Source organism: Nylanderia fulva, unplaced genomic scaffold (assembly GCF_048542155.1).
Source record: "Nylanderia fulva isolate GAGA-0341 unplaced genomic scaffold, ASM4854215v1 Scaffold12, whole genome shotgun sequence".
NCBI lineage: Eukaryota > Metazoa > Arthropoda > Insecta > Hymenoptera > Formicidae > Nylanderia > Nylanderia fulva.
The window spans coordinates 1712048-1727036 of NW_028189409.1; the positions used below are offsets into that span (position 1 = coordinate 1712048).

The following is a 14989-nucleotide window of genomic DNA, read 5'->3' on the forward strand; positions in this document are numbered from 1 at the left end:
AAGATATTATTTTTATAAAAAAAGAAATCAACGCATTTTTTAAAAGCATGAGCATAGTATTTTTTTAATTTTGATCAAACTTCCTCTTAGGAGAAATTGTACAAGGATTTTGTATGAAGAAATATATGATAAATTTGCATGAGGAAATTTCTTCTGCACTTGAAGAAACGCTACGTAATAATAATGGCTGTACTTAACACATGATCATTTGTGCTTCCGTGTAACTCATTGCATAACGCATTTATCCGATTTATCTGCTGTATAATGCAGTCATTACGTCATTATCATCAATTCGTCAAAGTATCTTTCTCATCGCAAAGTGACTTTTGTCATTATTGAAGTAAATACGCGCTTCAGTATATATAAAGTATATCCTGTACGTTTAATATATCAACTGTGATCAAATAATTAATGTGCTCTGATATGCGTGGAAATTAAATCTACACGTCTGGTAATCAATATTAATTAATTAAAATTGTATGTTTCAATAACTGATGTAAATAGGGTGGTCAAGTCTCAAATTTTTCGAATTTTGATTGTCATTAGAAGTGTCCTGAAAGAACCTTAGACACAAGGCGCTGTTTTTAACATTAAATAATAGAGCATACTAAAATTTGATATAGGTATAAAATAAATTCTAGAATTATATTTTATGTTTGGTTGACAATAGTTTGTTAATTTTATTTTAAGAGACTTTCATCAGTTTAGTTTTAAATAAATTATTTATATTAAAAAATAATGTGCAATATTACAATTGCATTATATTTTAAAATTAAAACTATATTAATAAATATAAGTCCCAATTTTTCTATTGTACCCTAACTTTCTAAAAATTTTAAAAAAATCCCGAAATTGATCGATCAAGATCCAACAACAAATAAAATAAAAGATATTTCTTGCTAGTGGAGAAAAAAATCAATCGGCGAGAAAAACATTGAAACACCAGCATCTCCCTCACTCTTGCTCTCTTCGAAAGTGCGAAGGGGCGACTATTTGCGGCACGTCTATCACGCGAATTGCATCCTCGCGACGGCACGCGCATGCACTCGCCCGTGCAACGAGTATAGTAACAACATGCGGTTTCGCTTTCATCTTGCACGTAGAGAAAGAGAAGTCCCGATACACCATATGGCCCCAGAAGACGAATAAGAAGTTTACACACACGAAGTGTTCGCAGGAAGGAAGCTTTCCAGCATGACCGTGTGCGTTATATATATTATGTTCCACGTACCGAGAACACACATCGCAAGGGACACGGGCCTCTGTGTAAAAGCAGGGCACGCGATGAGGGCACGTGCCTCTCTGTTCTTCAGGACACGGCTGCCTCCTTTGTATCGCGCTCGAAGGACCGGAAGCGGGTGTCAATTGTCAGCTACTCCGAACATCCGCGGGACAGACGTACGACGGATCTTTCCGAGCGAGTACATATTCGCTTGTGTGGTCCCTCGCGAGAGGCTTCTTATCGGAACGCGAGTGCAGTGTGTGCATATAAGGATGCGCGTCCGCAGGATTTTTTCCAGGAGAGGGCATATGATTAAATTTTCTTATTTTTTTATTTTTTTGATATTAAATTTTATATTAATTAATTAAAATTTGTATATTAATTTTTTTATATTAAACTTATCATATATTGTAAAATTAATCTTTTATATTTAATTGTATAGTAAATATATTTTTTGGTAATTAATTTTACATGAAAATAAATTCCAGTGTTTTGAGTAAAAAGAGAGTAAATGCTTAATTTTTTTATCGATTCTAAGGGGGGCAAATGCACCCTCTTGCCCCTCTTTGTGGACGCCTATGCATATAAGGATGGTATCGATTGTCGGCCACATTTATATGCACGTGCCTTACAATTAGCTTCGCAATCGTAATTTGAGAATGGAGACTTTTATCGCAGTTCTTTAATCTATTTAAAACACATCTCTGTTTCTCGTCAATTAATTTATGACAAAATATGATCGCATTGTCCTCAGTTTTATTCTCTTAGTAATTTAATATCCTCAGCAATCTGAGTCTTTTAAGGCACAAGCAAATTTTCTTTTTTTTTTCAAATTACTGTTTAAATTTATATTGTAATGAAGATATTACTAAATAATTCAGAATTTTTTCGAATTTTTTCAAAGTTTGTGGAACACAAAAATAATATAGGGTGAAAGCTTAAAGGATCCAGTTTTCTAACGCTGGGTTAAAAATGGAAAAGTTACTATATTTTTTTTTTAAACATGGAAAATAATTTTGATACAATATATAAAATTATTATGTGTATTGTATAATATCAATATATTGTCATCGTACATCTGTTGTCATAGTTAATACAAACATTTGATTTAAAATTGACATTCAATATCCAGAATAGTCAAGCATTATTTGCATTTTTTCTATACAGTCCTTCTTAATGATGTCTTTTATCTAGATATGTGAAATGATGAGAGCATTATCGATAAAATAAAAGTAGCTAAATTTGCCGTTACAACGGTAATTCGCAAAAGGGGATCGCAAGATAATTTTGACCCACACTACATAACATTGCCTCGTCATCATTATTACCACCATCAACTTCATGCGATCTAGTAGCATCCTCAATTTTATAACCCAAATGTAACAGTTTACTGTTCCGTGGAAGTGGAACATAAATTACGCACAATGCTGCAGTAACATCCTGCATGGTTTTGTTTTCATGAAAATGAGGAATATTAGGCTAATATAGAAATAAGGAAGAGATAAATTTCTAATAAATTTTTTTCTCAATTTTCACAGAGCACATTCAATGATACATTTAAGAAATTGCGATCAGCTTGTTTAAAGTATTTGATTCCGACGGTGCAAGCGAGAGTGATTGACCCTTGCGTGGAATTCCTGACCCTGGAACGAGTTCAAAGATACTCTCGATACGCTCGATTTAACATCGTTTTCTTTCCAACAAGAGGAACCGTGAAAACTGACGGTTTCATGCTAACACCAGACAGGGAGCATCCAATACAAGAAATAAGACATAAGGGTTCGTTGTACTAATTGTGAGGTCAAACTACATATCTCAATTAAAGATAAAAAAGAAAAAATATGCCTTTTGAATTAATTTCATAAATCCACGAAAAAAAAATAAATTAAGAAAGAAGAATTTAATGCTATTTAATTGATAAAAAAACATTATTTTTAAATTAATCTCGTGAATCCAGGAAAAAATAAAATATAAATTAAGAGAGAAGAATTTAACGCTTTAATTTATATAAAACGCTATAAATTATATTATTTAACGTATTACAATGTAAAATAATTTTTTATTTAACAAACCCACATTTATAAATGCCTTCATCACTGCGGAATAATTTCTTTCCCAGGCGCGGTTATTTAAAATTTTTTGACTGACAAACGTGATTGTTTCGAAACTTTTTATCCGTCAACGGCGAATCAGCTGTGACAGATATATTTTTTTGCGATATAAAACATTTTCCCAGGTAGAACAATGTGCACGATATACTCGTAGAAACTCGTTACCTAATCCGCGTGACAGTTATTTCTGTTATAGATCGACGTTATGTAAACCGGGTCGTGCGATTCCGCGCGAAAGAAGGAATCACACGGGCGACGTTTTTTTTTTTTCTGCCATACTGTCGAATTCTCACCTCGCGGTTTCCGGCGGAGTCACATGGTGGCTTTTTTTTTCATCGACCGTGTGAAGTGTGCTTCGTTCGGCAACGATTAATTATCCCGTGGCTTTCATTGTCTCGCGTCGGGAAAGTGGCGCGAAAGTAAGAATCCCGCGTCGAGAGAGATTTCTCATCCGCGGATGGATCCTTAATCTCGTCGATCTCGCTGGATCTTGATTCCGAAAGGACAATTCGCGTGGGATTCAAGAGAGAGAGAGTGGTGAGCGGATCGATCTCCAAGTTCTGAATTTAACGACTGGATGTATACAGTATCGTGCGAGATTAATTATTATCATCGTAACAAGCAGCTTTGTCGGGATCGTGTAATTATAAAAAAGTCTATACTTACCGTTGATTTTAATTACAGTCGACCGTTTAATTGAACGTTATTACGACGATTAATGTGTACCCCAGTGATTCCAATTCTAATTATAATCGTCGACTCTCTCGAAACAAAACGCCATCGATATATTGCATATGCTAACAACTGCGCGAAAGCCTGTTATCACTATACGACGAGTGTCGTATGAAATAAATTAAAAGCCGATGACACTTGAAATCCTATATTATCTGCTGACAATGGTTATAAGGTGGTCGAATACGCTGGTCGAATTATATGCGATCAGCAGAGTCTTTGTTACTACGTGTCGCAGCTGTCGATGGATATCGTTTTCGTATAACTAATCGTCGAGCGAAAATAAATCTTACAAATACATAGTAGATAAAAGGCAATCATGTCTGCCTTGCGTGATTTGTTCTTGTTTATTAAATTATCTGCGTTATTCCACAAGGAATTAAATCAAATTAATTTTATATAACATGTAAAAAAACTGGTAACAAAAACAGAATTAATAAAAAAAATTTGAAAAAAGCCACATAACCGAGAGCATAATAAAAAATTCTAAAAATATTGGTTCTACGCAATTGAATGGTCCAATTAAATCAAATTAATTTTGTATGAACATAAAAGAAAACTGATAACAAAAACAATTAATAAAAAAAAAATGAGAAAAATGCCACATAAACCGAGATCATAATAAAAAATTCTAAAAATGTTGGTTCTACGCAATTTAATGGTCCAATTAAATCAAATTAATTTTGTATGAATATAAAAGAAAATTAATGACAAAAACAGAATTGATAAAAAAAATGAGAAAAAAATCACATAAACCGAGACTATAACAGGACACCCTAATAATTCTAAAAATGTGAGTTCTACGCAATTTAATGGTTCTACGCTGTCTACCTCCTGCGAATAATTACTTCCCGACATTCAGGGTCCTCGAGCGAAGTATACGAGGGGGCAACGTTTCTCTCTTCATTTTAGAAGTGAGTTTTTTGTTTTATGCCCATCCTCGGGGCCCTTCTCCGACCGGAAGCTAAGAGGAGGATAAGCACGAGGGAGCATATGTGCTCGAGGAACGACGGTACCTGAAGACTCCGTGAAGAAAAATGGCAGCTGAAGGCCGAACAGCACGTGCCACGCATGTAAGAGATGTAGGATTCAATGGAATGCCGGGATAAGAAATTTATTATGCAGAGACCTCTCTTACCTGGTAGAAACTACTGTTCACGTGGGGTTGTATGGAAATGAACAAACATTGTCTCGAATATGCCGAATCTACAGGCTTGCGAGATACCTTAATATCTTTTAAATAAAAGATAAAATTGATATGATAACTATATATTACAAAGATATAATAAACGTTGAAGTTTATGGACCATTTAAAAATTTAATTAAAGATCTTAGGAACTATAATAAAATTTGAATTTTTATATAATATATATAAATATACACCATTTTTTAATAATATATAATTTTGAAAATTCTCATGTTGCTAAAGGAATGTGAAAATTATGGTGATCTCAACGAAGCTCTATAATCAAAATGTCTTTACATATTATTGCTAGAGCACACGAATTTTTTTCTGTTATTTAACCAATTAAACGCAACTTAGCACTACATTCGGTATCACAGAAAATTTAATGTGTAATATTGTAGTATAATATATGTAATTTTTGCACATAATTCGTAGATTGATTTTGTAATTTTCAAATAAAATACGACGCGAGTTATCGTTGCATACCATTTTTTTCGCTTAATTAACTGCCACTTATGCGGAATGTCGCATCGACAGTCAACTCATCTTATCAATTGGAGAATAAATATTATAAATATAGACGGCGCCATACAAGAGACAATACGTATCAAGAACAAATAAAATCAGTGAGTCGACTCTCAACTCTTCTTTAATTATTGTATTATAAGATATCTTACAGAATAAATAGATAAACATATATTGCAAAAATTTAATATTTAAATTAACATATTAAATTATAATCACAGTTTAATTATAAAATTTATAATTATATGATTATATGATTATCAAAATGAATTAGTTGAAATTATTTTTGACATTTAAAGTAAAATTCTTCTTAGAAAATACAAATAATATTAATCAAATAACATTAATAGTAAACTCTTTCTTTCAACATTTTCTCTGACGTAAAATGAATATTTCAAAGTGTTTATTACACGAAGGAGATCATTTGTTAATTTAAAAAATGAATTAGTTAAAAGTATTTCCGTTGAAAGGTGTAGTTTACCTTGCTCTGACGTGGGATACATATACCGGGTGTCGTTTTGAAACGAAAGCTGGAACCGAGCTACCGATAACGATAAGCTCGCGATAAAGGCGACTATATTTAGAACTCCAATGAGTTGCTAGTGGAGCAGGACGAACGCCAAGCAGGCAGAAGTAAAAAAAGCAATGGCTAATTTACCGGTTTGAAATGTGCAATTAATAACATGGAAATTCTAGAGTGTATAATGACGCCTCGCCGATTCGCTTCGCGAGGAGCGAGTTTGGGATTTTTATGGATTCCAATTAAATCGGATCCCCTCATTACGAGGGCATCCCATGTGACATATGGCGCCCACTGTTCCATTCTGTGAGTTTAACTTTTTGTTAGACCGTGTGCTCGATATGGCGTATTAGCGGCTAGATTTTCAAGACATCCTCGAATTCCTCGAATGCGACTTCTTCATTAGAGCTTCGATTTACAGAACCAGTCTTTAGGGCAACATAAAAATACAACTGCTTCTCTTGTTTGGAATCCGCCGTGAGCCTGCGTGTAATTAACGAGTATGAAAAAAGAAAACGAAGCCGAACAATTTATCTCTTCAATGTGTAATTATAATTAATTTTCTAGAGCAATGTAGATATTATGGCTCGTTAGATCTTTAGAATAACTTTGGAACAATCATAATTTGGAATAACCAAAAATAAAAATAGTATACCATTTATAAGGTTTTATTCTGTATTTTGTTATACTAATTAATAATTTAAAATTTTATATTTTTATACACTCATCATATCACAAAATATTTGAGAATAAGAACAGTGACTGTTGAAAAATTTAATATTTCTATATTTTTAAATTAAAAATTTATTTTTTAAATTATTTTTCATTTAAATCTAATATTTTTTATTGTTTTAATATATTTTTTACTTGTATTGCATAGATATAGATATGATGCATACTGTAACAGCTGCCATTATCTCTCGATAGCGTCTTATTACCAGCTGTAACGTAAGATCAAGGGCAGAAAACTCAGTTCTTGTGTTATCAAAATCTCCTTTATGCACGCTTTTATAAATAACGGCGGTGATATCACGTGTGCACATTATGCAAGGTGAGGTGCATGTCGATAACTTCGTTCGGGGTACGAATACATTTCGCAGAACAATGCGCTCGCAATCAATCTAAAGTCCAATATATACATAAGTTGAGAGACATAATAAAACAACTCGAGGAAAATAAGAAGGTGTTTGTAGTTTCGACTCTCTTGATATCTTTTTGGTATTAAGTGTCGGTGCTGGATTTGTCTCATAGTATAGCGATAAAAAGTCATCGATGCTCCGTTTTTGACAGCACGTGCGCAATATTTTCAACTCGAAAAAAAAAAGATAAAAAACTTTGCACCGAAATATCCCGAGATATATTTCTGTTCTGGTGTATAACCGGGTGTGAGATATTGGAGCCTACCGCTCGTAACCGAGTGTCGTGTGTCCTTCTCGATCCTGACGAAGCGCAGACATTGTTTTGACACTCGCGTGCTTTCTAAACTCCCGTACTTTTCACTTTCATTAGCCGTTAGTCGGACGAAAACATAGTCGATCGACTGTCCTCTGATGGTCTTGTAATGTGAATTTTAGTAGAGCGATATTCTTATATATAAATATAATATATGAGTGATGTCATCGACAGAAGACAATGATTGACTTTTATTGTGTTCTCGTTATTAATATCTAATCAATTTCCTATAAAATTTATACGTCAGACACTTCATTATTAACAGATTAAAAAATTGATTTTTTAAATTATTATATATATATATATTATATATAAAATTAATTATATTATTTTTTAATTAACTTGTAATAAATAGTAAAATATAAATATATCTCATTTTCTTCATTAACTTTGTAAACCATTCATTTGAATAATGCGATAAAAAATTATTATTGACACAAGATCAGAATCGATGATTCATAACTTTGCATCTCGGTTGCGGTATAATTAAGGAAAAAAATGTGTTCAAAGATCGGTGCACGTGTATTAAACAACTTGCGTAAATGCTATTAACGTAAGCGCATTGGAATTCCAATCTCTGAATCAGAAATTTCGCTGTATTTACGCCCATAAAATCGAGCTTCTCTGAAAACAGAGTACAAAGTTCATTACGAGAAAAAAATCTTTCTGCAGTCGGACTGTTTATGCCAACGCTGTATATCTTCGATTTTACTAGACTCCATTTATCATACCAAGTTTGACATTTCCCTATTGATTCTTAGTAAAAAAAAATCTTTGAGAATTTCCTAGCGGATTTATAAATACATCTAAATTATTTTTTATAAGATAGTGTAATTCGTTAAGCAATAAACGATACAAAAATATTTACATTGTTACATTTAATTAAGAGATTTAATAGCAATATATTGAATTGCAAATATTCGCGAATCATTTCCTTCCAGATTTCAAACCAGCGTGTCTTCCTTCTCAAAAGTCATCATAACGTTGCACAATAAGACGAAATGTAAGGATATAATCTCGACGAATCCAACTTTTGATATACGATTGCGCCAGTGCAACAACGAACTCCATTGTTGACATTTTAATAAGCGCATTGAAGGCATATAATCCCATGATTGTCGTTGAAACGTGTTTATTTCACACGATAGGGGCTCAGCCGGATCCGGATGGAGCCAACTGGATTTTGTAACATAGGTTCCGGTTTCACGCGACGATTTTAATTTATACTGGCTTTGGCGAAATCACCTCGCGTGAATGAATGTACAAGCACGTTCGAACCGTTATATCCGCATGTCTGCATTGGACCCGCATCAGATCCGAAAAAAAGTGATAAAATTGTACGACTGGCTCGCAAAGTCTCATCAACTCATAACTCATGTTGAAAAGATGGATCCTTTGCGTGGAAAGAAACACATGTTTATAACATCAAATTTGACATCCCATCTTTTTATAACACTGGTACACAAACGTTTTTAATACCGCTTATTTATTGTAAGATTTTTATTTCTTTTTCTACATTTTTGTAATATTTTTTTCCAATTTTTTATAATATTTTAAATAATTTTTTAAATAATATTTTTAATTAAAACTATTTTTTGTTTAAAAATGATTTATAATTTAAATATATATACTTACTCCAAAAAGAGCGGTACACTTACAATTTGGAAACAAAATCACCAAATTTCAAATGACAATAACTTTGTAAATAATAAAGATAGAAAGGTTTCTAAAAAATGAAAATAAAGCTTGGAATCTCTGCTTTAAGAATCTATTTATTTCAATGTTGCGAGATAAATTTATTAAAAATGGCGGATTACAAACCGAAAACACGCAAAATTAAAAAATAACGTTCGAATTTACTAAGACATATGACGTGAGTCAAATGTCGCAACTCAATGGTATGAAAAGCATACGATAGTATAGAGTTTCTCCTTTAAAATGCTTCTTTATTCATCTTGATACGATGATTTTTCGCAGAGTTATTCACATTTAAAGTAAAAAGCTGCCTTTTTATTTAAATGTGAATAACTCTGCGAAAAATCATCATATCAAGATGAATAAAAAAGCATTTTAAAGAGAAAACTTTATACTATCGTATGCTTTTCATCCCATTGAGTTGTGACATTTGACTCACGTCATGTGTCTTAGTAAATTCAAATATTATTTTTCAATTTTGCATGTTTTCGGTTTGTAACTCGCCATTTTTCATAAATTAATCTCGCAACATTGAAATAAATAGATTCTTAAAATAGAAATTCCAAGCTTTATTTTTACTTTTTAGAAACCTTTCTATCTTTATTATTTACAAAGTTATCGTCATTTAAATTTGATAATTTTTCCAAATTTTAAGTGTACACCGCTTTTTTTAGAGTGAGTACATACATACATACATATAAGTGAAAAGAGGATAAAATAAAATTCCACGTAAGAAAATAAGATGATAGAAGTATGTGGATGTGTAATAAGTTTCGCAGAATTAATTAAATATAATAAAATAATTTATTTTTAGAAGTGTAGACTTTGCTTATTTTTTTATGTACATATATCTTACTCGAGCATTCTTTGCTCTGCACGAAATTACGTCTATTATCCTAAATACAGTAAGTCCGGCAAGCGGATGTTAGCGTATGTAGTGGCATCTGCGAATGGGGCGATCTGGTGTCTGGTTTATTTTCGGTGCGCGCATCCCCTCATAACCATAGTCGTATTGGAAGGGTTGATAGCGTTTTATGTCGCGTGCGTGGGCAACGTCTCGTCTCCAAGTTAATTATGGACTAATTGTCAAGGGCCGTTCTTTGGAGTGGTTTTTGCCGCCTTGGCAAAACAGGACGTCCCCTTCCTTCCTGCCTTCATCGCTGAAATTAACTTCAAACTGAAAGAAAGCAAATTCCTCCTCTTATTCTTCTATAAAACCCTCTTCGACAAGTGTCATTGTTTAATTTTATAGAGTGATTAACCTTCCAGCACCTAATTTAAGCCTGCAATTCTTGTTACAGACCACCATCAAGGTCTACGCCAACTGTTTGCGACCGGATATCGAGTACAAAACCCTGAGTATCACCTACCAGACGACCTGTCGCGAAGTCGTGCAAAACCTTCTCAACAAGTATCGCATGAGACATCGCGATCCTCGATTATTTTACTTGATCATGGAGGTGACCGTGAGGAGGGCTAACGTGCGCACGGTTTTACCACTCGACGAAGACGCAAGACCAGCCGTTCTGCAATCCTGCCATCCTCGCGGCGATTCCAGGTACCCCATTTTGCTCTTGTACTTGGACTCCCGACTCTTTCGGTGGGTCGGCTACGTGACGTAATTTCAGGGCTCGTGACCATAAACACGTCCCGTGGGTCACTCGAACACGGCCGGTGTAATTCTCGGACGCAAATTGTCGCGTGGGATTTGTTGGGAAATGTAAATAAGGCTATTCGGTTGCGGAATATTCGTGGTATTTTACGGTGGTCTCGCTCGTAAACGCCGTGGATCCGGATTCGAGAATATGATGCACGAAGAAAATACACGAAACACGCATCTTCACAATTTGCTCGTTTATGAAAATAAGCCGCTGTAGCTCTTAGAACGGTCTTCCGATGTTTTTTCTTGGTAGTACGAAACTTCCGGTGCGACTTGTACGCGTAATACAGGACGAGAGCGTTTGTCTCTTCCCGGCGCAAACCGGTGCTTTTTTAATGCAGCAAAGTAACGCTCGTTGCTTGTTCTTTGAACTTCCACCGAGTTTTATACTAGCGTCGCGGAAACTTCGGCATGTAAACTTGCGTGTGCTTATATAATGTGTGCGCCTCCTCCTTGTTTGCAGGTTCTCGTTGCAGACGCGCCGTGGCGGACTCGTCAAAATATACGACAGCGCACTCATGTCCGGGGTAAATAAACTTTTACTCTTTTACAAGCAAACGGAGATATAACAGATACATTTTTTAATTAAACATAATATATGAAAGAAAGATTTCTTTTTATACCAAAAAAACTGGTAATTTTTTAATAAAATTGTTAATTATACACGTTTTTTTGATTAAAAGCTAAACAATAAAATATTATATTATAAGAATTAAACGTTAATAAGATATAATAAAAATTATTCCATTGTGAAAAATAATTTAAAATATATAAAGTCTATATTCATATTATTTCTTAGTATTTTATGATGAAAAAATTTAATATATTTTGCAATAATTGAGGACTTATTGTTTACAGTCAAAGTACAAGAGCCTTCTGGTCTCGGAGCAGACCACCGTAGACGAGTTGATCCAAATGCTGTTGAGTTGCTACAGCTCCAAGGAACCAGTGGAGCAGTTTTCTCTCTACGAGGTCTGCGAAGGTGAAGAGTACCAAAGGAAGTTACACCCTGACGATTCCCCTCTAAAAGTCACACAACGGTGGACCAGCACGGATCGACATCTTCGCATCAGGCGCAATCCGGATTATAGGCGGAAGGTATTGCATCCGATTGTTTATTGTAATATTCTAATGATTCGGATTCTTGTTTAAATTTATACGAACAAAAGTATTTTTATTATATTTATGTTTAAAACATTTTTAAAATTTTCTATTTAGCCCAATAACTGATTCTATTTGAGGAAGTAAAATCCGTCTCATAGTCACAATAATGAATCAACTTAATGACAGCTTCTCCGCCATCGATCTCTGAAGAATAGAGTATAGGAAGTACTATATGCATTCTCATCCTCTCAAACAAAGACACTGTAGTCGTCAAATTTAATCCGTATATAATTATGCAGCTATCGGAATTATTCATAAGAGCTTAATAGAAAGTCAAATGTCTGTTACACAATCCGACGTCGTTCCAGAGCATGTGGGCGTCCGACTCGAGCATCATGACGAGGTTGGATCACCACGACAATTCTCCCATCCATTACACTCCGAGGATCGACAACAACAATCACTTGAGTCTGCACCACCTCGCCGGAAAGACCGTCAGCATTACCACAAACAACAACAACAACAACAATATTATTCATCGGGATCAGCATCACTCGGCGTCCCTAGGTTCTATCAATCAGACGCCGCGAATCGTCATTCCTCGCAGCGCGGAACTTCCGCAGATACAGCTTCCGCGGGTGCAGCAACTTCCGCAGAGCGTCCCGTCGACGCCGATTTCGTCGAAACACGTGACTGCCTCCTCCTATGCCGATTACGAGAACTATCTCTTCATATAAGATGAGAGCAAGTTGAAAGAAATCGAGGATCCGACTCGCGAAACGGTCAGAGTTACCAGAGACTTATTGGAGATCTAGGAAACAGACTCCTTTGTAGACTCCAAGTACTACACGGAGAGAATTTTCTCTTAAAATTTACCCTGAAAATCGTAGTAATTGTGCGACAATATGGTATTGGAAGAATCTTATAAGAGTTTCTTTGATTAATATTTACCACAAAAAAAATATTAATATGTAGAATTTACTGTGTATATAGAAAATTTTATTATGTATATATTAATATTTTTATTGTGGTAAATATTAATCAGAGAAACTCTTACAAGATTCTTCCAATACCATATTGTCGCACGATTCTAAATTCTAAGAGAAAATTCTCCCTGTGTAAAAGCACCATGAGGCGTCAACAAATGTACCTTTGAATTGTGTTGGAAAAGTATTAATGAGTCCCCTCGGTGCAAATTTAATTTACTTAGTTCTTGCTTGGATCTATGATGATAATTTTAATTGATTTTTTTTTTTTTTACTGAGAAGATCTAATTTGCATCGAAACTGGAGTAATAATTTCTGACCGGGTATTGTGATGTTTGATTAATACTTTGACAAACACATAAAAAGAGCATTTTTAACAAAAAAATGTCTTTAGCTTTATTTCATTTTCTTCGTTCCAATCATAGTTTTTTTTTAAGAAATTGGAGAAGAAGTAAATCGCAATGATTAAACGCTCGTTTGCTGCCTGTATTTTAGCTGATCGAAGGTTGACAACACTGAACAAAGAGAATTTATTATTATATTAGTTAATAGTGAGGGAAATTGTACCAAAGGTAGACATATGAAATTTTTTAGTGTATTTATACATGTATGTATAAATAATATGTGCTGCATTCTCGTATGCGGCTTCATCAAGTCTGACAATAAATTTAAGATTTTAATTATTTCTATAATTTGTCTATAACACTTTTCTTATGCGTTCGAAAAGAAAATGTCAACTTGATGTCTCGGAAAATAAATTTTATATCTTTATATCTTCTATAAAAATAATTATATCCAAAATTATATCGGATAATTTTAACAATACATATAAAATCGTATAACTGCATAGTTCAAAAATAAGACGCGAGAAGAGCTTTAGATATGTATTATTATTTATTTATGTAAAATGTAAAAAGCGTTTACTTAAGTTCACGTCGAAAATAATTTTAAATAATTGTTCAATCTCTCTTGTCTCTCCAAAATTTTGTACAAACCGGTCAAACAGGATTCCGGATATTTCCTATGCATATATAAATATACGGGAGAGAGAAAAACGTGTTCAAGTAACATTCACTGTTATTGTTTAGCGAATCGCCTCCTAAAAATTCGTAATAATCATTTCTCCAGTTATGTATGTAGATACATATTATTCTTTCTAATCACGTGTAACTACGGAAGTGTAATTTATAAAACGTCAAACCGATTGCAAACACATTTGCTCCCATTATCGCGAAGGCAAACAACCTTATCGCATTGTAATTAATCAGCTGCGAAGCAGTAATGCAACATCTTAATTCTAAGAAATTGTGCGAAACACTTTGAGACTTATCTATACGCGATCTTCATCGTTTCCGTACGGTGGAAATGAATAAATGAAGATCCGCTACGTTTTATATTTTATTGCCAAAGAGAGGGAAAGGGAGATACGTATATGAAAAAAAAAAAAATACAAAGGAATCACGCGGTGTCGAAAAACGGCAGCCGAATGTGCATTTATATACCTACAAGAGTCTTTGATGTATGTATGTATGTCGTTTGTAGTGTGCGTCGATAAAATATAGTTTCCATGTCGAATTAATGTATCTATATACGTAGAGTGTAAATATTTTTTTGTATTGTCCGTTTATATTTTATAAGAGAGAATATCGAATAAATATGATTTATATACGTGTCCTAAAAAAAAAAATGTGTTCTTATTTTAACTTTGCAACGTGGAAATTTTTCATCAGCCCTTGCGTTTGAAATATACCTTTTTTATATTTATCTATAATATATATAGCATATATATCTAAATA

General features: G+C 33.8%; 1 protein-coding gene across 1 annotated transcript in view; it reads left to right on the plus strand.

Moving 5' to 3' along the window:
- Positions 1–13876, plus strand: part of rau (RA domain-containing protein rau) — a 37945-nt gene extending 24069 nt beyond the window's left edge. Inside the window, exons 3-6 of the mRNA XM_029309968.2 lie at positions 10745–11001; positions 11567–11630; positions 11962–12201; positions 12576–13876. Coding sequence (XP_029165801.2) covers positions 10745–11001; positions 11567–11630; positions 11962–12201; positions 12576–12944 — 930 coding nt within the window. The 3' untranslated portion in view covers positions 12945–13876. The remainder of the gene's footprint in view (positions 1–10744; positions 11002–11566; positions 11631–11961; positions 12202–12575) is intronic.
- Positions 13877–14989: the final 1113 nt, after the last annotated feature.